Source organism: Nycticebus coucang, chromosome 3, assembly GCF_027406575.1.
Source record: "Nycticebus coucang isolate mNycCou1 chromosome 3, mNycCou1.pri, whole genome shotgun sequence".
Lineage (NCBI taxonomy): Eukaryota > Metazoa > Chordata > Mammalia > Primates > Lorisidae > Nycticebus > Nycticebus coucang.
This window is the reverse complement of record NC_069782.1, coordinates 52,780,604-52,808,247: the sequence shown is the minus strand read 5'-3', so window position 1 is coordinate 52,808,247 and position 27,644 is coordinate 52,780,604. Positions and strand designations below refer to the sequence as shown.

At 34.7% G+C, this 27,644-nt stretch overlaps 1 protein-coding gene across 4 annotated transcripts in view; it reads left to right on the top strand.

The window, feature by feature from the left end:
- CNOT2 (CCR4-NOT transcription complex subunit 2) overlaps positions 1–27,192 on the top strand; it is a 112,730-nt gene extending 85,538 nt beyond the window's left edge. For all 4 annotated transcript variants that reach the window (XM_053582860.1, XM_053582858.1, XM_053582859.1 and 1 more), the window contains 12 exons: positions 1,716–1,863; positions 2,586–2,768; positions 5,028–5,107; positions 8,183–8,308; positions 10,452–10,576; positions 11,497–11,617; positions 11,724–11,880; positions 15,364–15,425; positions 15,515–15,564; positions 17,294–17,394; positions 18,985–19,129; positions 26,051–27,192. In XM_053582860.1, the coding sequence (XP_053438835.1) occupies positions 1,716–1,863; positions 2,586–2,768; positions 5,028–5,107; positions 8,183–8,308; positions 10,452–10,576; positions 11,497–11,617; positions 11,724–11,880; positions 15,364–15,425; positions 15,515–15,564; positions 17,294–17,394; positions 18,985–19,129; positions 26,051–26,137 (1,385 nt within the window). In that variant the 3' untranslated portion in view covers positions 26,138–27,192. The remainder of the gene's footprint in view (positions 1–1,715; positions 1,864–2,585; positions 2,769–5,027; positions 5,108–8,182; positions 8,309–10,451; positions 10,577–11,496; positions 11,618–11,723; positions 11,881–15,363; positions 15,426–15,514; positions 15,565–17,293; positions 17,395–18,984; positions 19,130–26,050) is intronic.
- The last annotated feature ends 452 nt before the right edge of the window (positions 27,193–27,644 follow it).

Below are 27,644 nucleotides of genomic sequence, written 5' to 3'. Positions count from 1 at the left end.
TTAGTGGTCAGTAACTATGGGAAACCCATTCCTGTGGGAAATGTACAAGCTGACTTCATACTGGTGCCTAGTTTGGGGAGTAGGATGTCAGTTCCCCGAGGGTAGGGGCCTTTTTATCTTTTCCTCAGCTGTGTCCCTAGCAGCTAGTGAACGTTTGTTGAATGTGTGATGTGGAAAGTTATCATTTTGATGGTTCTTTATGGAAGCACCTAAAAGGCCTAGAGGAAAACTGGTGTGCTTTGAGGAAGGGAAATGACTGATTTCTTCTGAAGTCTAAACAGGCTGATTTTTAGTTTCTTTATTTTGTCCCAGATTGAGATTAAAATGTCTACAGCTAGTGGCATTCTCATGGTTGCAAAACACAATAACTAGGCATACATATAATGATTAAATGAACATGTAATATAGGCCAGTTCCCTTCAGGAGTTTTAAGAAAAAGCAAATCAAGCTTCAATCTTACTGGAATGTGTGTGAAAAGGGTACCCATAGAATATATTAGCTATTGTGAATTGGATTCATTGGTTTCATTCATTTGAGAGGCAGTTAAGAACGAGTTGAGTTCTAAGGCTGCCAAATTCCAGATATCTACATTGAAATCTTTGTGATTCACTGGTAGGCCTAGGTTAGGAAGTGAGACATTGTTATTGGAAAAAGTCAACTACTTCCTGATAAACTCTCACTCTGTCTTAATATTTTTATTTCACCTCCAGTTCAGAATAAGCTTGGTGGACCCATGTACAATTCTTTAGCAGAGTAGAAACAAAAAATACTAAAAAGTATGGATCAGGAAGGTGGAGGAAAGGAGACGCTCACAGATGTAAGGACAACATAAATGGTAGCTGTGCACCTTTGCTTTGAAGGATAAAAGGGAAAAAACAAATAGATCTTTAGCTATCCATGATAATCTGGATCGTTAAGAAAATAATTTATATTTACTATCTGAACAAAAAGTCAGGAATATGTCATATTTTTGAAATAATTTTATCCAAATTGGTTAATTTTTTAGTGTTTTATATCTGAATAAAAAATATACCTACTAGAACCTGTCCATCCCCATATCTGGCTGCAGAAGCACTATATAAATCTAAGGTCATTATATTTTGAAAAAATTTTTAAATGTTTTGAAAATTTTGTCTTGTTATAGCTCTATCAGGTTGAGTTTTTAAATAGTTGCTGCCATTTTATGTTGGGTTTTAAAAATTGTAATGTTGAGAAATATGTATAAATAGTAAAGAGACTTTCTAAAATGCATTTTAAAAGGACAATACAAAAATCAACTATTTCAGCAAAGTGGGGTTCACTGTCTTTGTACATCAGTTGTAAATCAAAGATACAGAAGATTATAAAATTTCTTAAAGGCATATTTGCATGTACATATAAATATGTTTGTATGTAACAAATATGCCTTTAAGAAATTTTGCAGCAACATCTAGTCATAATATTGTAACGTCTTATTTGTTACAGTTATTGACAGTTTATTGCAAAACAGAAATATGAAAAAAACATGAAGGCTATCCATTTATAATTTTAAATTTCGGAATAGAACATATTTTTGTTAAAATTAGAGTCCATTTGGAGTGAATTGAATATATCGTTTAAAATTTGCATCTTATGTTAGGTCATTTAAAAATGTTTTAAATTGCCAACTCCAGAAGATGGATAGCAATTTCATTCCTGATGGCAATGAATTTCCTTCTTCTGAATTTTTTTATTAGGTGCACTAGGCCTTCCAATGAGGGGGATGAGCAACAATACCCCTCAGTTAAATCGCAGCTTATCACAAGGCACTCAGTTACCGAGCCACGTCACGCCAACAACAGGGGTACCAACAGTGTCACTTCACACGCCTCCATCTCCAAGCAGGTATTTATCGGTGGACCAGAATATTTTTCAAAATGTATCTTTGCAGAGTAAAAACCTTTTAATTTTTTAATAACGTAATTATTTGAGTTTCTGGTTCAGTGCCTTTCATTGAGGAAAAAACCCTATGCTCATTTTATGTCAGTGCAAATTGATAAGTATAGTGGAAGATGTTTTTATCCTGTAGCTAGCACACTCATTGTCAATGGGCAGACATCAAGGGTTGGTTACCTCCTGGGGAACTTTCTCAAAAACCACCTCTCTTCCTCAAAGGAAGATGTGCAATTTAAAATTGCCCCTCATCCCAAGTAATTGTGATCAGAGCTCCCTCACCACACATCATTGCTCTAGTGAGCGTAAAATAAAACAGAGGACGGAGGCTATCCATGGTCACATGAAGAGTATGGGATGACGTGCATTTGGAATGCCATTCTAAATATGTGTGTGAAATACATTTGGATTTTGTCATAGCCATACCAGTAGTTCTGTCATCTTATATATCCCCTTATATTAGTTGCACTGCAATTTGCACTTTGTTCATTTAATTAATTTAGCTTTTCTTTTCAAAGAGCTAGAATGACTAGACAAAATAATTATTAATAAAAATTAGGAATGCAATTTGAAAGTCTATTTCAGATTCTAGGCTTGGACCAATGGATTATTTATAGAGAATTTTAATGAGTGATTGTAGAGAGCTTATTTAGTATAATGGACTTCTTTTTCAGGGGTATTTTGCCTATGAATCCTAGGAATATGATGAACCACTCCCAGGTTGGTCAGGGCATTGGAATTCCTAGCAGGACAAATAGCATGAGCAGTTCAGGGTTAGGGAGCCCCAGCAGAAGCTCGCCAAGCATAATATGTATGCCAAAGCAGCAGCCTTCTCGACAGCCTTTCACTGTTAACAGGTAAGACACTTGTTGGTGCTGTGTGTGATTGACTGTCTCTGGGTATCCTCATATTTGCCTTTTCATGTCCAATGCTTTGTTCTTGAGATGTGGTTTCTCTCTCATGTGTTTCATCATGTGTTTATGACCCAAGATTCTGTTAACACATCATAACTTTAACCTCCCACCACTAAAGTTACGTTGTTTTACTTTGATTTTAGGAAGCATACTAAACTCTTTTATGGTGGTGGTTGGTGGTGGTGGTAGTGGTAGAAAAGGCTTGTTCTTGGGTTGACATTAGGCAAATTTTGGTTGATAATTTCCTTCATTAAATGAGGTTTGTTGCCTGTGCAGTAAGAGTTAGAGGCTTATGAATAGGACTGGAGACATGTTTGACTATGACTGCCTTGCTTTAGTTATACCTTCTCAACTAAGATTCATTTTTGTGCTTTGGATACTTACTGACCAAAGACTTTTTAAAACTTCATCGGAGTATTTGAAAACAGTGTCATGTCTAGGGATTTAAAACATAAAGCTGAGCCGTGTGCTTTTTCAGTTCTTTTTGCACTGTCCATTTCATATACATATGCAAATAAGAATTATTCATTTTCTTAGGATTTTCAAAGTGTTTGGGTAATGTATATGAAGAGTTATGTCTAAAATATAAGGCAATCTTGGAAAATAGATTTAAGCTTGTTGCACGTATTACATATATTAAAAAATGGGGAGGTGGAAAAGGTGAAAAGGACCTTGACCTAGTTGTTAACTATACCCTTTAATTCACTGTCTTCTATCTAGTACTTATAAAATCTTAATTAAAATAGGTTATCAGCACATTTCCTGTTTCATCTTCATCCCATAGCTCCAATTCTTGCTTTTATTTTGATTTGTGATGTTTCTTCTATAATTTTACTATTTTGATAATTTTTTAAGAAGTTGTTTGTGAAAGATTATCACAGTCCTTGTCTCTTTGACAACTCCTTAACTGTGTGGTACTTTTGACTTCATCATATATTTCTGCACTCTTGCATCTTTGTCATTGAATGTATATTTACATTTTTGCCTTTCACATTTGTCCATATTTTAATTGTTTTCAAAATATACTTTGCTATAAATTGTCGATGCAATATGGATCTCTAAAACCTTGCTTATTTCTGCTATTGATTAGTTGTATATATTATAAAATGTTTTTATTTCTGGGCACTTATGCCATATTTGATGGTATAGCTTCTGCAATTCTGTAATTAACATGATATTAAACAAAAATTTCCATTGACTCGCCTGCTCTTCCATAGAGAATTTGTTTTCATCTGCTACATATTTTAGCAAAAAATAATTTTGTCATAGTTTTACAGATTTAGGTAAACCCCCCCCCCCAAAACCTGTCATCTTTTAACCCTGCCTATAACACACTAATACGCTAAAATGTCTTTTATCAGATGATTTCATGTTAAAGATATATAGTTTACTTGTAGAATTTGAATTAACAATTCTTTTAATTATTTGATTAATTATTTTTGTAAGTAACTTCAACCATATGTTTTGTTTTTTCTTCGCAGGCTTAGGCTTGTGTAAAAAAGGGAGGCATTTGTTTCTTATTACAAAATAACCAGTTGGGCGTTAATTCAGAATTGGGGACCCTATAAAGAGATTTTCTTTCTTTTAAGTAGATGAAAGGTAAACTATATTTAGATAAGAATGACGTGTTTTAGAACGCTGAATTCAATTAGAAAATAACACCATTTAATTCAGGTCAGCTAAACATTTATTGAATGCCTGTTGTGTCTTCCTCAATGCTAAAGGGCAAAAGGTGCAGACAGGAAGCTGCCGTGCACAGACACAACATACAAGAGAATGTCTATTATGAAAAATTATAGCAAACTTTACCAACAAGGGAGGAAAACCAGGATTTAGGAAGAGTAGTCTCACTACTAATCTGTGTATTTTGAGGTGAGGCAATTCCAGTATGCACTAAGTTGGCTGTCCACGTCCACCAAGTGGTGCCTTAATCTGCTTCCCTCAAGGTGCATATTTAAATTTTTGGTTTTTGTTTTTTAACTAATCTATTCAAGGTGTGTTAGTTCTCATTTTTATTCATGGAAGGACTTTAGGGAAGTTTTTAAATAAAAATAAAGATTAAACTCAGAAAAATAATATTAATACTGGTTTTGAAACATATTGTTGTTTATATGAGGAAACCAAAAGTATATACTTCTGTTTTTCTTCATCTGAAAGTTAGTTTTCTTACTGTATATCTAAAATTATTTTCTATGTACCCAGTATGTCTGGATTTGGAATGAACAGGAATCAGGCATTTGGAATGAATAACTCCTTATCAAGTAACATTTTTAATGGAACAGGTAAGCTTATTCTGGAGCTAGTATCCTATACAAAATATGGTAGATTTCTGAAATACAAAGCAATTCAGGATACTGGTCTTTAAATATTATACATTTTTTCATCATGTTAAATGGTAGAATTAAATTTAGTGAGAAATTGACAGGAATAGGATTTAATTCAGTGAACAGTTGAGATATTTAATTTTTTCTTTTCTTGGCATGGTAGCATCATAGTTGATTTGTGTTACAACATCAGGGTTATTTCTTTAACACCTACCTAGATAGAGCCTAAACATTAACTTAGCCTGTATTTATGCCTCAGAATCTTTTTTGCTTCAAAACTTGTCCTGTCCTCAGCATTGTCACTGTGAGACCAGTAGTCTAGACTAGGTTGAGTGGTATGACATTCTGACTGTGGAGATCTAGATTGAAAGGAACCTTTACAATCATGGGGAGCACTTAACCATTTTGAATGGTGTTAATAATACTGATTTTGGCCTTTAACCTTTATGAATTTTTGATCTAGTTTGTATAAAATTCAAAATTTAGTTACATGGAAAACTAATTCTGATTTTTCACAGTAAAAAAATCTTGCAGTCTTTTATTTCTTTTATTAACCACTTCAGACAAAAGAGAATAGGAAGCTCTGTTGCTATTTTGCTTTACGTTTTACCCTCTCCACCGTTGCCTCCATTCCTTTTCCTAAGAGAGGAAGTAAAGGATGTTATTATCATAGGAGCAAAAATGAATAGGATTATTGCGGGAGAAATATATGTAAAGGAAATAGACAATGAAAATGTGGTCAGTAAGGTTTGGCGCCTGTGGCTCAAGCAGCTAAGGCACCAGCCACATACACCTGAGCTGGCAGGTTCGAATCCAGCCTGGCTCCGCCAAACAACAATGACGGCTGCAACCAAAAAATAGTCCGGTGTTGTGGCGGGTGCCTGTGGTCTCAGCTACTTGGGAGCCGAAGGCAGGAGAATCGCTTGAGCCCAGGAGCTGGAGGTTGCTGTAAGCTGTGATGCCCGGCACTCTACCCAGGGCGACAGCTTGAGGCTCTGTCTCAAAAAAAAAAAAAAGAAAATGAGGTCAGTAAAATGGAGCAAAGGTAGAAGCATGAGATAGAGTTAACAAGGAAATGTCATTTATGACTGTGGGCTTTTCGTTTTCAAATGTTAATGTGTGCTAATCAAATATGATTTAAACTTTGAAAAAATTCTAAACTTTAGCATTGTAAATAGTAGTTTTGGAGTCAGAATATGAAGTACTGTATTCCATTGTTTCTAAAATGAACAGAGATTTTTAATATCTCTGAAATCAGGTTGCATATCATAGTTTAATTGGAATTTTTTTCCTGAATGGGACATTAGTTTTAAATTATATTTTAACTAAGTATATTTTATACTACAATTTTTAAAAGTCTTTTCCCTAGAAATATAAATGTGAAGGGTTGTTAATGCTTTTTTAAGTTAAAATATATTCTTAAATAATATATGGCAATTTAAAATTTTATATTCAAGGACTTAAAGATGTATATTAACCTTTTCCAATCCAATTTTTCAGCCACCAGCATACTCCCCAGCTCTTATTTTGGGTGGGAAGGAGGTTGGTGTATTACTTGAAATTATCCTATAATTTTAAAAGAGAAAAACATAAATATGAACTCACCTGATGATTTTATTATGTATTTTAGGTTACATAAAATAAAGTTTCATTTATTTTTGTTTATAAACAAACAAAATCATCATGTCAGACTAAGTCCGGCATAGGTTCAGAAAGGGGTAAAAGTTACTATGTTATATTCCATGGTATATATGTAAAATAAACAGAAAAAGAAGGGAAAAAATACATATTCAAAGCTTCTAATTGATTTATAATCAAGTAGTTCAAGAGAGTATTTTATGAATTGAAATAATAGATAAATATTTAATTTATATTGTCCTCATATTGTAGCTTTTCAGTTAAAAATTTATATTTAAGCAATGGGAATGAATGCTTTATCTTTTACCCTTGTAATTGTAAATTGTCAACTCACCTGAAATTAAATGGTCTGTTGTTTTTCTGTGAACAAAGTAATCCTCTTAAGAGAATACTATTCTGAGATTTCTTTTAATTATGAAATTTGGAGAAAAAGTTAATTGAAGAACAGGGTCAAAAAAATGAAAATAGTTATAAGAAATAGATGAAACAAGGATTAAAGAAAAACTAGCACAGGCTAAAATGAAGGTAGAAATTTAAATTCTTTAAAAATTAAGAATATAAGGTTATAACAATACTAAAAAGTTGAGAAGAAATCAACATGTTAAAATAGACAAACTAGAGAGCTTGGGTTACATTTTAATTTTTAAAGGAAGCAGGTTTATTTAATTTAAAGTGAATGAAAATAAATGTTATTTATTAAATGTATATTTATTGAGCGCCTACTGTGTAATAGGTAATATGAACTTCTGGGCTTGTATCATCTTCCCACATTTCCCTCCCACTGACCAAATAGGGGAATCCTACTCCCACCCCTCTTTATACGCCCATGCCCAAAACATACTCACGTGTGCGTGCATGTGCGCACACAGACACTTTCATACACACAACACACATTTGTGTATTAAACCAGTGAATTAATTAGAGTCCTCGGGCCTCTGCTTCCACTGTCTATGCTTCAGAAATCTTTCTAGCCATTTGCAGGATGTATTGTCATTGTCACATTTATGTATAAATGAAGCTTTTTAAGCATTTCCAGATAGAATCTCCATCTGGATATAACGATTAAACCATGACAGTCTCTCTCTTGTTAGACAGCAAGCTAAAATTTCAGGTTGCCATTTTTCATAGGGCAAATAATGTACCATCTTACTCCTTTATCTCAGGTCTTTAGGATTAGCTACTTGTGTATTGCTTTCCTTAATCATTCATGAAATTATTTGACATAAAATCAACCAGTTTATAAGTATCTTTTGAGTACCTACAGTGCTCTAGTACAGTGTCATGCATTATTTAGGAAGAAAGCACTGTCATCTCAAATTGCATTGTGGTTGATTTTTGTAATTTCTTTAAAACTGTTTGTAGAATCAATAACTAGTGTTCATCCTTATTATCTAGATGGAAGTGAAAATGTGACAGGATTGGACCTTTCAGATTTTCCAGCATTAGCAGACAGAAACAGAAGGGAAGGAAGTGGTAACCCAACTCCATTAATAAATCCATTGGCTGGACGAGCTCCTTATGGTAATTAATCTTTTTAATGATGGTCAATGGGAAGTTTCTGTTGCGTGCACAAACACGTACACATAATTATGCTGTGTGTGTATATACACATATATTTGTGTTTTCTGATCAGGTTAGTGTAATTTTGTCAGAAATGATACCTGAAAAGTGATTTTTCTTCCCAGAATATCATGGTAACAAAGTTAAACAGAAAAAAATTTGTATTTCTAGAAACTCCAAACGAAGCCCTCCTTGGTATTCAGAAGTTATTTTCTTCTGGGATCTCTGCCTCATTTCACCATAAGTGATTAATTTTGTGGTCTTCCTTTTCTCTCCTTAGCTGATCACATATTTAAAAAAAAAAAAAAATACAGTCGTGGTGATTAACAGTGATTGATTATCTGTTGAAGATGTTTCTCTGAGCCAAGATTTCTCCACTGCCACGCTATTGACATTTGGGTTGAATAATTCTTTGTAGAGAGGGGCTTTGTTGGGGGTTATCCTGTTTATATAGAATGTTAAACAACATTCCTGGCCTCAGCCTACTAAATGCCAGCACCACCCTCTATTCACATCCCCCATTGTGACAAGCACAGGTGTTTCCAGACATTGGCAAATGTCCTCTGGGAGAAAAAGTAGCACCCTGTTGAGAACCACTGTTCATGGGTCATGTATAGTTTATGTAGATTCTTGGTCTCCATTAATATTCTTCATTACTTTTTTTCACTATCGCTAATAGGTAAGAGACTTGGCTAATAGGGGCTAAATGAAAATAAAGGGAGGGGGCAGTGCCTGTGGCTCAGTGAGTAGGGCGCCTGCCCCATGTGCCGAGGGTGGCGGGTTCGGACCCAGCCCCGGCCAAACTGCAACAAAAAAATAGCCGGGCGCTGTGGCGGGCGCCTGTAGTCCCAGCTGCTCGGGAGGTTGAGGCAAGAGAATCGTGTAAGCCCAAGAATTAGAGGTTGCTGTGAGCCGTGTGACGCCACGGCACTCTACCGAGGGCGGTACAGTGAGACTCTGTCTCTACAAAAATAAAAAAATAAAAAAAAAAAGAAAAGAAAAGAAAGGGAGGTAAACATATAATAACAATTTAGACATGAGAAATCCATTGTGGCAGTGCAGCCATACTCTTTTTTTTATCATAGTTGTTTCTTTTTGGGGAAATCTGATAGAGACAAATAACAAAACAGTGAAATTGGATCAGTTATTCTAAAATAAAATTAACATTTTTCCCCGCACATTTTCAATCAAGAAGGATTTCTGTGCCATTTAGAATATGAATACAAATAACAATATGTGAAAAAGGGAAACATTTATTGTTTGTAGTCTGAAGTTTCCAAATTAATCTTAGAAAAATAACAAAAAGCGATCTGCCCTGGAAGTTCAGTACCGAGCTACTTAATTGTCAGTTCAGACTCTAATGTTTTTAACCTTTCCTTATAGGTCCATTTTTTTCAGCCCTTTAGTCATTCTCCTAGCTCTCCTTGGACCATCTCTAGTTTCTCAATATTGTTCTTGAATTGTGGAACCCCAATTTTTTCACATTTGTATATAATTCCGCCTTCTTTTTTTCACATTTGAGTATAATTCCGCCTTGCAGACTTCTAGTTTTCAATTGGATGTTGTTCTCCAATAAGGGCCCAACTAATGCCAAGTGTAGTGGGGGATTATTTCTGAGTTCTGCATGTTTTACATCTATAACATGGAGTCCAAGAAAATCTGAAATAATATGGAGTTGTTTTATAATTGATTGCAGTTTGATGACTGTGTCACTGTCAAGTAGAATACTGACATGTTCTTTTAGAATTTAATTTGTTCATTTGTATTTGACAGTTAGCTATTTGTAATATCTAGTCAAACAGTTAAACCAAAATCTTAATTATTACCAATATTAAATCATATTTTTAAACCACCTATGTATGATATTAGATTTATAGGATTATCACTGAATTCCCTTGTATTATTTTATGTGTTCAAATATTAATCAGTAAATCAAAGTTTAATTCTTTAATGCTATCCTGGATACTAATTTTTTGAAGTGCACTTTCATAGCATTAAAAAGAAATTTTTGGTATATTGTGATAAGCAAAGTTAATGTTTTATACTTGGTAGCAAAATATCATAAATATCAATTGCAATTCTCTGGATTGTTTTCATTACGTAGTCGGAATGGTAACAAAACCAGCAAATGAGCAATCCCAGGACTTCTCAATACACAATGAAGATTTTCCAGCATTACCTGGTTCCAGCTATAAAGATCCAACATCAAGTAATGATGACAGTAAATCTGTAAGTAACTGAAAATTGTGTGAGTGATGTAGTTTTGCCCTTCAGATTCTCTTACATTAACAGTTACTTACCAAATACTATTATAAACTGTTTATCTTAAATATCTGTGATAATCTAACTTCTGAAGAATGTGGAAAAACTTTATAACTTAGAAGATAGCCTATTTTTTTCCTATTTCATATAGGTTTGCAAATTTCTGTTCAACTTCTCAGAGTTAATTTAGACTTTTATTGTAGTCCCTGTCAGCTGGATCCCATGAAGTTTGATAATTAGCCTTCTAAGGAGCTGTGTTTTTCTTGAGTAAGTTTTCTCCTTGAAGAATCTTTATACACATTTTTATACCTGTGTTGATTCAGCCAACTCAGCTTCTTTCTGACTTAACAAATGTGTTTATTTCTTCCACATTTCAGAAAATGCTTTTCTGTGTGTGTAGTGGGAATTGGTATATTATTTTAAAAATTGATAAAATTGTTGGGTAAGAATTAAAATAAGTACAAATTTTTAAAGTTCATGTATTTGACGTACCTTGGAGGTTGCTTTGGTAATATTTTAGGTAATGTACTGTAGTTTCTCTTTGAAATGGAAGCATTGAATGGTGTAACTTCAAGTTTATCCTAAAGCATAAAGCCCTGAGAGAGAGGATTTTTTTTTTTTCTGTGACTGAAGAGCTTAGTTAAATAAGCATACTTTTCCCTAGATTTCTTGTTCTTTAAATACTTAAATAATGTGGATAATAAAAGATGTATTTGTATACCATGGGGCAGTTTTGGAAATAAAATTTTCATGTAGAACTTGAAAAACAGGTAATAATTTACTACTAGTTTAAATATAATAAAGAATGAATAGCAAGGTATTAATATATAAACTTGAATTTGTGCAGTTAGCACATTTTAATGTCACCTTTAATTTTTTCACGCTAGAATTTGAATACATCTGGCAAGACAGCTTCAAGTACAGATGGACCCAAATTCCCTGGAGATAAAAGCTCAACAACACAAAATAATAACCAGCAGAAAAAAGGGATCCAGGTGTTACCTGATGGTGGGACTCTATAAATATGTTGAAGATACTATAGAATGCATTTGTTTTAACTTTTCCTCAAAAATAAAAACAAAACAAAACAACAAACTTTATTTTCCTTACCCAGGTCGGGTTACTAACATTCCTCAAGGGATGGTTACGGACCAGTTTGGAATGATTGGCCTGTTAACGTTTATCAGGGCAGCGGAGACAGACCCAGGAATGGTGCATCTCGCTTTAGGAAGTGACTTGACAACATTAGGCCTCAATCTGAACTCTCCTGAGTAAGTTTGTTTCTTTTTTTGACATTTGTTTTCAATCTCATGTCATCAGATCTCATCACCTGCTGTCTCTCTTTCTTTTTTTGGTTTTTGGCCCGGGCTAGGTTCGAACCCACCACTTCCGGCATATGGGACCAGCACCCTACTCCTTGAGCCACAGGCGCTGCCCCACCTGCTGTCTCTTATTGCTACTGTTATTTGCTGACTCCTTGGATCCTCCCTTCTTACATGATTAGCTCTTGGATCACGGTCATTCTGCAGTATTTTTCCTCTTATAATTTGTCAGTTTCAATATACACATACATGATCCTGCCAAAATCCTGGAATCTCAGTTCTTTGAATTTCTTTCCTGCAGCAGTCTTGTTTGCACCACACCTCACCCGCTCTTTTAGCCATTCTTTGACCTTGCTGTCACTAGTTACCTGCTGTCTCTCCATGTCTGTCTGTGCTCCCAGGCTTTCTGGCTGCCACTTGATGTTTTCTGTCTCTGTCCCTGGAGTACTATGACTCCTGCAATCATTTGATTCCATTGGGATCTTTAGTCCATTGATTTTTCTGCCTCTTCTCTATTCCTTACTCTCTCTCTTCCCCTGTGGTGAACTCACTGCCTTCTTACTCTTTATGGTCAGTCATAATTGCACATTGACATAGACCCTTGACTACTTTCCACTTGTCTTATGTTGTGACACTTACATGGTAAAAACTGAGGTACTGTTCTATCTCTGCCTATTCCATTCCCGTCGTGAGCTCCACTAGAGAAAAGCACACAACTTTTACTGCCTGGTGTTTCTTTGAAGTTCATGATCAGGAACCTCAAAAGTGGGTCCTAAATTCTGTCAGGTTTAATAATACTTGTCATTCTTCGCCCATTCACTCTCTTGCTTTTCCTATGTAACTGTTTTACATTTCTGCAAACTCCTAAGACCTCCCCAATTCTTAGTGTCAGGTGATGAACTTGCTTTTTACTTCATCTTTACAAAGAAAGGTGGATGCAAGGAGAACATCAGCACAGTCCGCCCGCAACTCCAACTGCGCCGCCTGCTGCAGTCTTCCCGATTCCTGTCTTCCCCCCAAGTCTTAACTACGCACCACCTGCTGCAGTCTTCCCGATTTCTGCCTTCCGCCCAAGTCTAACTACGCGCCGCCTGCTGCAGTCTTCCCGATTCCTGCCTTCCCCCCAAGTCTTAACTACGCGCCGCCTGCTGCAGTCTTCCCGATTCCTGCCTTCCCCCCAAGTCTTAACTAAGCGCCGCCTGCTGCAGTCTTCCCGATTCCTGCCTTCCCCACCAAGTCTTAACTACGCGCCGCCTGCTTCAGTCTTCCCTATTCCTGCCTTACCCCCAAGTCTAACTACGCGCCGCCTGCTGCAGTCTTCCCGATTCCTGCCTTCCCCCCAAGTCTAACTACATGCCGCCTCCTGCAGTCTTCCCGATTCCTGCCTTCCCCCAAGTCTAACTGCGCACCGCCTCCTGCAGTCTTCCCAATTCCAACCTTCCCCCCAAGTCTTAACTACACGCCACCTCCTGCAGTCTTCCCGATTTCTGCCTTCCCCCCTAGTCTAACTACGAGCTGCCTTCCACTGTCTTGCTGATTCTTATCTTCCTCCTATGTCTTCCTCTCTGTTTACATTATTGATCTGTGTTTTCTACCTTAAAACCTCTTTGGAAAACTCAGTGACTCTAACAAATTTCACACTTCTCTGGATTATTTTCATCAGCATACAAATACACTGTTATTTCTTCCATCCTAAAAAACAAAAAAAAAAAACTTGTCTTGATTTAATCTTTTCTCCAGGTTGCTGTCTCATTTCTTCATTCCCTTTTAAAGGAAAACTCCTGAAAAGGTTATCTCCATTTCTCCAGTTTTTCTTTGCCCCCTTTTTTAAGCCCATGTCAGTCAGGATTTTGTCCCCACCTGCTGTCATCAGCACCAAATGACCTCCACGTTATTAAGTGGTTGCTTCAGGGAACTCTCACTCCCTGATGACATACTCTCCACTTGAACTGAGAACACCGTTCCTGCCCGATCTCACTGGCCGGTCCTCAGCTGGCACCTCTTCTTTGGCTGGTACCGCCTTCTCTTCTTGACTTCTTTATGTCAGTACTCCTCTGTGTTTACTTTTTTCATGGTATTTTCCCCAGTCTCATAGTTTTAAATGCCATATATATTGGGGAATCCCAGACTTATGTTTCCATTCCAGGCTTCTCCTCAGCTTGAGATTTCTACTTGTAATTGCCTCTTGAATATCTCTGGAATAATCTTGCCTAAACCTGGCTCTGTCTAGCTTCCCAGTCTCAATCATTGGTAATCCATGTTTCTAGAAGCTTGACATTATCCTTAACTCCTCTCCTTTGATACCCCATAATCATTCCTATTCCAAAGTAGATACAGAATTTGACCATGTCAGCCTGGCTTGAGTTATCATCTTCTCTCACCTGAATAGTCTTAGCCAGTAACTAGGTGTCCCTGAGTCACCCTCTGCCCTTCTTTACAGTCTTTTCATATAGCAGCCAGGACAGTCCTTTCTGAATAAATTATTCCTCTGCTCAATCCCCAGGAAGGGTTTGTGGTGTCCTTATGATTAAAAACCCAAAATATTTACAGGCCTGCAATGTCTTAGATGATCATAGTTTCTCTCCTGACTCCACCTCAATAGCTTTTCCCTTTTTCCTTGGGTTCAAGCCACAATTGCCTGCTTGCCGTACCTCCAACACATTAGTCATTCCCCCGCCTTAGCTGCTGTAGCAATTCTCTCTGACTAGAAGTCGCTTGCCAGATAATTAATACGATTATCTCCTTCATATCCTTCAAATCTTACCTTCTTAATGAGACCTTACCTGACCACCCTATTTAATTATGTAGCCTGTCTCCCCTCCCAGAACCTCCTTTAACAGGGACTAGTTACCTCCTTTAATAGGGACTAGTTATAATTACTTGTTTTTGTCTGTCTCCCTCCAATCCACGATCCTCAACCATAAAGCAAGTTTCATGTTGTCAGCAGTCTTCTGTTGTGGTACTGATGTAGTATCCCAAACACCTGGACAGTGGGCATAGAATAGGCAGTTGGTAAATATTTAATGAATTTGAACATTTCCTTTTAATTATTTTTTCTGGCCACATAAATGGAAATGTTATTTAATTTGAGGGCATGGTATTAATGGATTTAAAGCATCCTGACTTGAAATCAATTGAAAGTAGAAAATTTTAGGTCACAAATTTTGTATGTTGTAAGATTTGGTGTTATTTATATTGTATTGTAAGAATACTGAGGAGACAGTCTTATTGTACATCTTTCTTACACAGATAAAAACACCCGTTTCAGTTTCCCCCGTATAAGTCAGTAGTCTTAAGTAAAGGAATTAGAACTAAAGATACTCGTTTTACATTTGAAGTCTTTGGTTTTTCTTGATTTTCCTAAAATAAAATTAGAAATCTGCTTTTTCTACTTTGGACTTCAAAGTGTTTTTTTTCTTTGCCCTTATTCAGAAATCTCTACCCCAAATTTGCATCACCCTGGGCATCTTCACCTTGTCGACCTCAAGACATAGGTAGGAGAATCTATTTGTGTTTAGACCATTTAAAAAGATATTTATAACTGAGAATCAGTTAATAAGGCTTTTTTCATTTTATTATCCAGACTTCCATGTTCCATCTGAGTACTTAACGAACATTCACATTAGGGATAAGGTGAGTGTAGTTTATTATTTTGCTTAGTCAGCATGATTTATCTTTTTCAGGTGCCGCTGTTCGGTTCAGACAGCATAATATTTTTGAAGTAATTAACAGTCGTCTCAGGGGTATGCCTTTGTATGTCTATGATAAATTGTTAAATGTTAAACGTCACACAACACTGTTAACAGTATTAGGACTGTAAAATATCTCTTATAGTTAATATAGGGTATTACCATAAGCACAGTTGATGAAAATGAACTAACTTGGAAAATTTCATAAATTTTCTTCTGATATTCTCAATGATAAAGATTTTCCTTTACAAGTTATTATACAGTGTTTTTAATGGAACAATATATATATTTTAAAACTATTTATGACCTTTGGTATTCTTACTGTATTTTTTTTTTTCATTTAAGTAGCTTAGATTCTAGTATTAAATAATTATAAACAACAGATTACATCTTTAATATAAATATACGTCTGTATTTTTTTGATTCTAAGAAAGAAAATGGTGAATACTTTTTGCTTTAAGGGGAAGAAATAACAGTTCATTTTTGTTAGGAAAAAGATATATAATGGTATCTACCTTTTAGCCGTGTGAAAATATATAATTTAGTGAAAATATTTATGTGTATGTGTACAAATGTGTTATATATATATGTATATAAAAAAGTTTAACAGTTTTCTGAGTCCGTGCCATACAATTGTGTGGTCAAATGGATGTTGATGTTGACAGGCAAGTAAAGGGTATCTTTCTCAATATGTCTGTACTTGAGTAGATGGAAGCAAGAAGTATGAGGTAGAAAGACTCGCATCTTCTCTCTGTGGATTGTGTAAATTGCTGTCACCTCTATTATAGAGCTTTTTATTAGGCCAGTTTGAGAAATACTAATTTAGGAGGTATAGTGCATGGGGACTGCTGCCTGAACTGGGATCACATGAATGGAGAGAAAAATTATGTTCAGAGAATGTGTAGTAGCCAAATAAATATTTAGGTATAGGTAAAGAGATAAAAATGTCTTTGTTTTGGGAAGATGGTAAGGTTTATTTTAATGTGAGAATTTGAAACTTGAACTCACCTACATGTTGTAGTTTGGTAGGCAGTTAATGCTTCTACCTTGTGGAGAGAAATGGCAGTCATCTTTCAGCCATCCATTTAAACAAATCAGTTATCTCTTTGTGATTTTTTTATTCACCATCTGGGATCTGCTGTAAATATACAGCCAACTGATTTGTGAATTACCCTCAGCTGTCAATCCAGTTAACATTTTTAAAGGTGCTTTCATATACTTTCACTCATTTAATTTCATTTACTTTTTTAGTAATCTTTATAGGTCTCATTGTCCACATTTTACAGTTCATAAATGTTAAATCATTTGGACATTGTCATATTAGTAAGTAATAGAATTAGAACTTGAATACAAGTCCTAGATCTCTAGGCAAAATATTCTCGTATTGTTGCCACATTGGGTGTTAATAAATCCTTGGAGTGAGACAGTCAGCATTTACTCTTTCTTGGAAGTTTTTTTTTTTTGCTTTCTTCCTAATTAGTATATACATGTACGAGAAATGAGGAAATTCCCTTTCCGAAAATTATAACTATCCGTGTAATCATGTAACGACTTTTATCTGCTACAAAGTTGAGTTTCTGTTTATCTTTCCATTTTTATTTAATGGTAGCAATTATGTATTAGGATTTTCAAATTTGTTTTACATTTCAGAATAATTTATTTTTCTTTTTCAGCTGGCTGCAATAAAACTTGGCCGATATGGAGAAGACCTTCTCTTCTATCTCTATTACATGAATGGAGGAGACGTATTACAACTTTTAGCTGCAGTAGAGCTGTATGTTCAAAGTATTTTAATCACTTTTGTATGATAGTGGATCTTGACTACACTGAACAAAATTTTTTTAGTGATTGTACGTTTTTTTCAAGTCACAATATTTCTCCATCGAGAAATGTGTTTTACATATAGTAAAGTAAATTTAATTTAGATTAAAACCATGTGTTACCATGGCTTCATAAGCACTATACACATACAAAGAATACTCCTGAACTTGTAAGAAGACAGAATCAACTTGAAACATGGATTTGGTGAATCTAGTTTTTATAAATACATGAATTACAAGATAAGATTCATGACTGTGTTTCTTCCTCTTTATGGAACTGTATATGTTAATGATTAGATACTGAATTTCATCATTTCATAAACATCTATTGTGTATTATATAGGCAAGTTTGTTGTGTGTTTTGAAGTACTGATAAAGACCACATTCATTATCAGCAGCTTGTTGGCCGATTTAAATAGAAATTAGTGTAAAGAAGTTGGTTCACTGGCTTTTTTCCTTACTAATTCTGTTTTTACCTGTTGTACTAAGAATAAAAATTTTCTGTCAATTCTTATAGGTCCAATTGAGAACATGTTTTGTTGCCAACAGACTATTCTATTTACTACAGAGTGAATTGTTAGTAAATATTTATGGCCTTATGATTGGGAGACTTTTTCTTTGATTATTTTGTAGTATTCCTAATAACATTTCTATAAATGGCCTTCGAGCAGATGATTTAAAATGTAAAATTCACTATGTTGATAATGAATTGTTTGTTTTTTATTTCTCAAGTGAAAGGATTTATTTTTTGTTTTTTTCCTAATTTTCTTATTTTTGTAAGATAGAGATTATTACCTGTTCCTTAATTTATTTATAAATAAATAAATTCATTCAGTCATTCATCCACCTATCACTGGCAGTTCTGTTTCATATCTTATTTATGTCTTCAAAACTCCTCATTGTGTTGGTAGGAAAGCATTTGTTTAGTGGAGGCTTGTTTTTGTGGGCCATTTACCTCCTTTGGATGTTACTCCCCCACTTTACACGTGGTGTAACTCCTCACTGAGTCTCACGTGAATTCTAATGGGTGTTTTCCTCCTAGCTTTTGAGCATAAATGGGTCAATGAGATTTTGGGAAAAAATAAAGTAATAAATTTATTGTAATTTTCAAATAGATACTCTTCAAGATAATTATAAAATTATGTGACAGAAATAGTTAATTCAAATAGACTTTGCATAAATAGCTAAAGGGTTTGATTATTAAATATCTCAATTTCTTTTGAGTGTAAAGAGAAAGAAAGGAGTGACGTTTCTGAAATGTATCTTCATTTGGTCTAAGTTTTTAACACTGCTTATAGAACTTTTAAAATCTAATCTTGTTTGCATAAAAGGTTTCTTCAATTAAATAGAAAAGTCAATTAGTGTGCTTTCTGGACAAATTAAGATACTTTTGATATATTTATAGGATTATATGTAATAACAACAAAAGAGTAAAGCAGGGTCTTTATTTTATGCATAATTTTTTTCCAAGAAAAGTTCTACAAAGCAGAAAATGCTGTGAGCCACAGGAAAAATTAATTATCTTTTTCTTTTAAAAATTGAAGTTTTAACCGTGATTGGAGATACCACAAAGAAGAGCGAGTATGGATCACCAGGGCACCAGGCATGGAGCCCACGATGAAAACCAATACATATGAGAGGGGCACATACTACTTCTTTGACTGTCTTAACTGGAGGAAAGTAGCTAAGGTATATTTTTTCCCATGTGCAAATGTATAAGTTAGACTTTAAAAAAGAACCATCCTTTTGTATCTGTTTATATGTGCCAGATAATTTGCTGAGTATTTTGTCCCCACCTGCTAGGTGTGGCACTCTCAGGGGGATGCCTAGAAACACTGCATTTTACTACTGAACTTGATAAGAGATTTTGTAATTTTGCACAAGCCTTGATAATATTTGAAGTATTTTTATGTCTGAATTGTAAAATAAAGATAGCTTCTTGGATTCTCAGTCATGTGTTTTTAAATTTTTATTACTTTAAATTAAGCCAGTATTAGATTTTCCTAATAGCAGTATATAAACAGACATTTGACACTTGCTGTCATTGCAGGAAAGTTATCATTTTTTATTCTGGTTTTGCAATTTTTCCTCACAAAAATGCTTTTCTAACTGTCCCATATTCAAAATTCCTGTCAGTGTCGGTGCATGTTTCACATTTATGTTTACTGCCTTGGGTGCACTCCCTCTGCTGAGTAGAGGTCATAGCCTCATTGTCTGATTTCAGTGACTCTGGATTTTAAACAAAAGAGTTAGTTTTGTGGGTTGTTTTTGTTTGTTTTAAGATAAGATCTTGCTCTGTCACCCCGGCTAGAGTGAAGTGGCATAGTCATAGCTCACTCAAACTCCTGGGATCAAGCATTCCTCCTGCCTCAGCCTCTCAAGTAGCAGGGACTACTGGTGCCATGTATGGCTAATTTTTTTTATATTTTGTAGAGACAGGATCTTGCTTTGTTGCTCAGGCTGGTCTCAAATTCTGGGCCTCAACTAGAATCCTCTCACCTCAGCCTCCCAAAGTGCTGGGATTGTAGTATAGGCATGTGTCACCAGGCATAGCCTTAAATCTCTTCTTCTTCTTCTTCTTATTATTATTATCATCATCATTATTATTAGGTGTTTCTCTATGCTAAATGTCATTACTTCTCAGACTAAGTCCATATTCTGTATGTTCTATTTGAGTTACTTTTAACACTTCTAATTTATATAAATATTTTATTTTCACTAAGAATGTTCATGATTTAACTTTTTAAATAGAAATAATTACCTTAATTAAAAACAGTACATGAGACTTGTGTATGTTAACTGCTCTTTAAAAAGCATTGTGTAGTAGAAAGCCATAACTTCTGTATCAATGATTTGACTTTAACTCCTGCTTCTGTTATGCTCATCTTCTATGAGTTTTCCTTCCATGCCTGTTTTCTTTTTGGTCAAGTTCAGAAAATTTTCCCTAGGTTATCATGAAGATGAAATGAGATACCTTACACATCCGCACATGCTGAGTACAGTGTTTGGCATGTGTTGGGTCTTTAATACATAGTAGTAGTGGTGGTAGGTTTTTTGGGTTGTTTTTATTATCATTGTTATAGCTTCCTGCTAGTCTTCTAAAGATGGAAGGACTGTCACTAACTGTTGTTAAGTCATGTCATTGGTTCTCAAATTTTAGCTTGCATCAGAATTACTTGGAGAACTTGTTAAAACCCAGATTGCTGGCCTATACCTTTTCTGATTTACTAAGTCTGTGGAGAGGTGTTAGAATTTGCATTTTTTTAATCCCAAGTTATGCTAGTGATAATACTGGTCCTGGTCCAGAGCCATACTATAAGAACTTCTAAAAATGCCTTTGGAGGGCAGAAAATTCTATTAGTAAATAACTGAAATTTGTTCCATTTGGTTTGAAGCTTTTTGCTTAAATATCATGATAAATTATTCCAAAAATATATATGCAGAAAGGGATAAATGTTTCCAGTAAACAGTTACATAATTTTAGTTGAGTATGTGTATAAGGAAATTAGCTTATGGTGAGAAAATCAGTTTTTCCAAATTAAGTTCTCCTCATAAGGTTAAATATTTAGAAACAACATAAATATTAATAACATGACTATAGGACTCCTTTACTTTCCCACAAAAGAAATTTCTCACTCTTTAATTTCTCGTTTCTTTAAATGTCACTTTAAAGAAAATTATATTATCTCAAATAGATATTAAATCCATAGTTGACCACCTCCCTACACTGACCATCTCTCTAATTAATAGTCATAGACTGGACACGCACCACATGTCTGTATCAGTACCGCAGGCCTGGTTTCTTGTACTGACCACCTCCGTATATTGACCAGTTTGATACAGTCCCTTGGGTGATCAACTTACAGAGGATCTACTATAATTATATATAGTACATATGTAAAATAATTTTACCCAATTTTATCTGCTATCTTCTATACATTTGAGCATTTATCTTAACCTTTATCTTTAAATATTTTAGCTGTGAATTGAAAATGAAATTTGAGGAATAATTCCAAGTTATTCTCTTAAGGTAACAGTTTGCTGGTCCCTTGCTTTGATACGCTCCAAAATTATTTTCCTGCTAGTGCAGATACTTGCTGATCTCTTTCACATATTAATAAACAGCTCACTCTTGGTTATATTAAAGTACAAATCCATGAACTTTATATTTTAAGTTATATTAGATTTACAGATTAAATTTTTCACAATGGCTTTTTTTTAAAGGATATGTTTAGTGCTTTCCCAGAATTTTGATGAGGCATTAAGAAATTTGGGTTCTGTTCATAAGTATTTTTATCAGCAGTGTTCATGAAATTATATAAAATTGATTAATATGTCATGTCCCAAGTTAACTCTGAAGAGTCCCCATCTGTAAAGTAGATGTGGTTTACTGTTCACAGAAAAAGAACATATATTGAGTAGCTTCAGTTCATTGTTAGAAGCCTGCAATGTGAATTAGTATTTTAAGTAACAGATGATGCTGCTCCCCCAAATTAATATTTTCAGAAAATTATAATATTAAGTAAAGGATTAGATCATCTAAATCAGAAATATTTCTTACCTCCTAAAAAAATTATGTGACCCTGAATTCTGTGATTTAATCCATTATTTGTTTACAGAATTTCCTATAAGTCAATAAATTATATACATAAAAATTTTGACATTGTATTTTGCTAATGCACCCCTTTTAGATAATTTTTTAGCAGGACATGTTGTCCTGTATAATTTTGCTAGAATTACTCATATCCCATTAATAGAAACTTTGTGGCAATCAAGATCTTAATAGTTGCGATTTAAAAAATACTTTCTTCCATAATAAATTTTTAAGTGACAGAGGCTGCCTTATTAAGAGTAGCTTTTCCAAAATAAAACTTTAAAAATCTAAGAATTCTTTTAGTCTAACTTCACATTGTAGATGTAATGGATTTCTAAATGCTTAGGATTTTTTTTTATATCTTGGTCTGATACAAATGTGATTTTTTTTTGTTTGTTAGTTTCATTGGTACATATTAAGCACATCTTTAATTAGCAGTATGTGCTTTTCTTCAAAAAGTTATTTTTGATAAATGTATTAAAGTTTGTTTTCTTAAAATTTAAATTAATATGGATTTATTATACAGGTTGAGCATCCCTAAACCAAAATGCTCCAAAATCTGAAAATTCTTTGTGCCCACATGACACACATAGAAACTTTCACACCTGACACCTTTGCTTTTTGATGATTCAAATGTATACAGACTTAGTTTCATGTACTTTTTTTTTTTTTTTTTTTGAGTTTTTGGCTGGGGCTGGGTTAGAACCCACCACCTCTGTTATATGGGGCCCGCGCCCTACTCCTTGAGCCACAGGCACTGCCCCATGCACAAAATTATTAAAAATGATGTATAAAATTGCCTTTAGGATATATCTATAAGGCATATATGAGACATAAATGAATGTGATTCTTAGACTTGGATTCTTCAACAAAAATATCTCGTGCATATGCAAATATTCCAATTATGAACAGAGCTGAATTACTTCTGCTCCCAAGCATTTCGGTAAGAGATACTCAACCTGTCGTTAAGAGAAAGTATTTCTTGAAAATTTGAGGAAATATTCCTGTAGTGTATGTATCTTTATATAACTGGATCAGTGATGAGATTATTTCTTTTGTAATTTGTTTGAATCCAGTGTATAATTTCAGTTCTGCTTGAATTAATACAGAGCCTAATTCTATTCATAGAAAAACTAGGACATTAAAAAATTGTTTTAAAAGTATTTACAACTTTTTCTAGCCTTTTACATCATTACACTGCAACCTGAAAGTCCTTTCTTTCATCAAAATCAAATACATACATAATTTGAAAATATTAGAAAAATTAAGTATTCTGTTCCCAAAACAAGTGAAGAAGCTAGTGCTTTGCACGCCTGCCAAGAGCATGGCACTATTGCAAGCAAAGTAGACACACCTGCTCCTACAGAACGTACCAGAATGTGCATGTGTGGTATGTGTACACATAGAAAAACCTGTAAAGAAAGACCAGCGTGTAGGACGGCATCTGTGGTCAAGTGGGTAGGGTGCCGGCCCCATATGCCGGAGGTGGCAGGTTCAAACCCAGCCCCGGCCAAGAAAAAAAAAGAAAGACCAGTGTGTTTCATTCACGGTACAATAAGCCAGGTTACACTGATTGCATTTCCCCCAACAATAAAAAAATAAAAAAACAGCGTGTTGTCAGTTTAATGTATTTTAAGAAGACTAAAAATAAATAGAAGATGAAAAAGCAATGGAAGACAAAACTTGACCTGTATAATTTCTGAATCTCTGACATATAGTACTTCATTAAGATTTTTTTAAAACTATCACATTAAAATATTTTTGCTCCTTAAATTTAGACAAATCTTTTTCTAGTTTGTAACGGAAAAATGTGTATTTTGATAGAAGTTAATCTAGTTTAAGTTCTAATAATACAATATAATTCAATGTGAATAAAATTTTAGTTTAACATAGGCAATGGGTGCTTATTGCTTGTCAGAGTTCCAGATAGACCCTATAATAACACATTTTAGAAACAAAGATGCCAGTTTTAATTTTATAAGAATGACATAGGATGAAGGTATTTTCTTCACTAATTTGGATACTCAGCAGGAAAATTTTTCAGTTCCTACGTAGGGTTAGAGAGAGAGGACAGTGGTGACTGCACAGTGCATTGGGGGATACCATGTCTATTGTCGTCATTCTGCTGTTTGCTACCCCGTTTCCCTGAAAATAAGACATCCTCCGAAAATAAGACCTACTTACAGGAAAGATAAGACGTCCCCTGAAAATAAGACCTAGTGCATCTTTGGGAGCACACCTTAAAATAAGACACTGTCTTATTTTCGGGGAAACGGGGTAGTTTTTATTGGCAAACAGAGAACCCAGGCCTTAATTGAACTCTCACTCTTAGGAAGAGAACCTGTTCAGGCGAAAGTCAACGCGGTATACCTTCTTTATAAGGTTTTTGTAAGGAAACTAAATTTTTTCAACATTTCTGGATTGGGCTGTAATAAATAAATATTTTGGGTCTTAGACTAAATATATTAAGAACAATGTGTATACTAGGAAAGTAAAGATGGTGGCTTTGGTGTCACATGAGTCTGGATTCTAATCCTGTGTGTGCCACTCACTGTGGTATGCAAGCAGTTTACTTGTAAGCCTCATTTTCTTTAAGTAAAAAATGAAAATAGTGATATCCACTTTACACAGTTATTATAAGGATTGGAATAAAATCAGCTGTGTCTCTGGTTTTGGCACATACTAGGGTTTCAATAAATTATACCTGTTAGGTCTGTAATTGTTTAGAATCTTTAAATTTTCAATACCTGGTTCTATACCTCAAATGACCTGGGTTTTCTTATTTATTTATTTTATTTTATTTTATTGACAGTCTCAAGCTGTCACCCTGGGCAGAGTGCCATGACGTCACAGCTCTCAGCAACCTCAAACTCTTAGGCTTAAGCAATTCTCTTGCTTCAGCTTCCCAAGTAGCTGGGACTACAGGTGCTCACCACAACACCCAGCTATTTTTTGGTTGTAGTTGTCATTGCTGTTTGGCAGTCCCAGGCTGGATTCGAACCCACCAGCTCCTATGTATGTGGCTGGTGCCCTAGCCACTTGAGCTACAGGTGCTGAGCCTTCATTTTAATTTAATAATGGAAATTTTTATTAATTTAATAATGGAATCATCCATTATAGAATGAGTTTGAAACCAGACAAGATACAGTATGATATAATAGAAAAGATATAATATGTTCACCCATGGATATTAATGTTACTTGGTAGCTTAATCTTTAAGGCTCATAATTCTTTAAGATTATACAGGGATAGTTTATGCTATTTAAATTCAGATTATAGAGGAAGTTATGGAAAAAATACCTCAATATTCATAAATTATTGTAAAACTCATCGAGTCAATACAGTATTGTGAAAGTTCGATTTAATGAGCTATGTAGTTAGTGTTCAGATACTCCTACAGCAAAACCACTGTATAGTTTTAGGGAGCAGTTGATATATATTTAAATCACGTTTGGGATTTGTGAAATGGGAAGTCTGACAAAGTGAGTTTAAAGCTCATTGTTTTCCTCAGGTTAGAATAACATACGTTTGCTTTTTTAAAAAATAAGTGTGATAAAGACATTAGAAAATTCTTCATTTCTAAACTATTTTCATGGACAGAGTAAATTTTTAGGTTTTGTGTACTTCAATGAAGGTGCTTTGTTTTATGAATAACTTACACTTTTCAGTGATTTACAGATAGACTAACTGCCCCACTTTTAATTTTTTTAGTTAAAGAAAAAACACAGAAATAAGCCATAGGCCAGGGCTCAGGTGGGAGAGAGAATGCAGACTTTCATTGTGGATGCTCGTGAGTAGCGTCTTGACTTACACACAGCCAGCCTGTCTTTGTACTTATCTGTTAGAAACTACAGCACGTTAGTCTTGTTCAAGCTGTATTTTACTTGAATAAGAGTTGGTATGCTAATTAACATTCATTCTTATATATGTAGTATTTTACTTGTACAGTAAAGTATATTTTGACAGAAATTTGAAATCACAGGAAACCATCTAAATTCTCGAATTTGCTCTTGCAGGAGTTCCATCTGGAATATGACAAACTAGAAGAGCGGCCTCACCTGCCATCCACCTTCAACTACAACCCTGCTCAGCAAGCCTTCTAAAAAGACTTCCCTTTTCTTGGGGTATGGCTGTCTCAGCACAATACTCAACATAACTGCAGAACTGATGTGGCTCAGGCACCCTGGTTTTAATTCCTTGAGGATCTGGCAATTGGCTTACGCAAAGGGTCACCATTTGAGGTCCTGCCTTACTAATTATGTGCTGCCCAACAACTAAATTTGTAATTTGTTTTTCTCTAGTTTGAGCAGGGTCTGAATTTTTTCATTTGTTTTCTTTTTTGCCGGCAGACAGACTTGGGTCTGTAAAGACAAGCAAGTACACTGACAGAAGTTTACCATTTCGTTTCTAAAATGTAAAAAAAATCCCACAAGAGACTCAACAAAATTAGACCACAAAATTTGCATTGTTCATTGTAGCACTATTGGTAATAAAATAACAAATGTTTGTGCATTTTTATGTGAAGATCCTTCTCGTATTTCATTTGGAAAGATGAGCAAGGTCTGCTTCCTTCATTTTACTTCCCTTCTGTTTTTGAAAGGCAGTTTCGCCAAGCTTAACACAAGAATATCTGACTGTTTAGATGAAAGATAATTGCCACAATCTCTGGATGGTTTTCCAGGGTTGTGTTATTACTGAGCTTCATCTTTCCAGAATGAGCAAAACACTGTCCAGTCTTTGTTACGATTTTGTAATAAATGTGTACATTTTTTTTAAATTTTTGGACATCACATGAATAAAGGTATGTATGTACGAATGTGTATATATTATATATATGACATCTATTTTGGAAAATGTTTGCCCTGCTGTACCTCATTTTTAGGAGGTGTGCATGGATGCAATATATGAAAATGGGACATTCTGGAACTGCTGGTCAGGGGACTTTGTCGCCCTGTGCACTAAAGGGCCAGATTTTCAGCAGCCAAGGACATCCATACCCAAGTGAATGTGATGGGACTTAAAGAAGTGAACTGAGACAATTCACTCTGGCTGTTTGAACAGCAGCGTTTCATAGGAAGAGAAAAAAAAGATCAATCTTGTATTTTCTGACCACATAAAGGCTTCTTCTCTTTGTAATAAAGTAGAAAAGCTCTCCTCACTGCAGTGTTGACTTTGATTTGAAATTGTGAAATTATTTCCTCAACGTGAAAAGTAGAGGGAAAAAACTGAAGTTTTATAAATATCAAACTGAACAGTGTGACTAAATCTAAAATGTCTTTTTCAGCCTCTGACAAATAATTTAATGGAAATACAGTGAACCATTTCACTTGTAGGTTAAAAATGTAGAAATATTAACCAGATAAAATGATTTTTAAATGGATTATGGCAGTATTAGAAATAAAACATTCTGAACACTATTGGGACCCAATCAAAATATTTTTCTTCTATGAGAAATTTATGAAAAATTTCTTGATCTTTGAGATTTATTTTTAAGAAGTGATAAGCAAATGAAGGTAATCCAAAAGGTAGAGTAGGGTGGTACCTTCAGTTTGCTGGCGTAGGCATCTTGTATCGACAGGTTTATGGATTCTTTCCCCATCTCAGTATAAA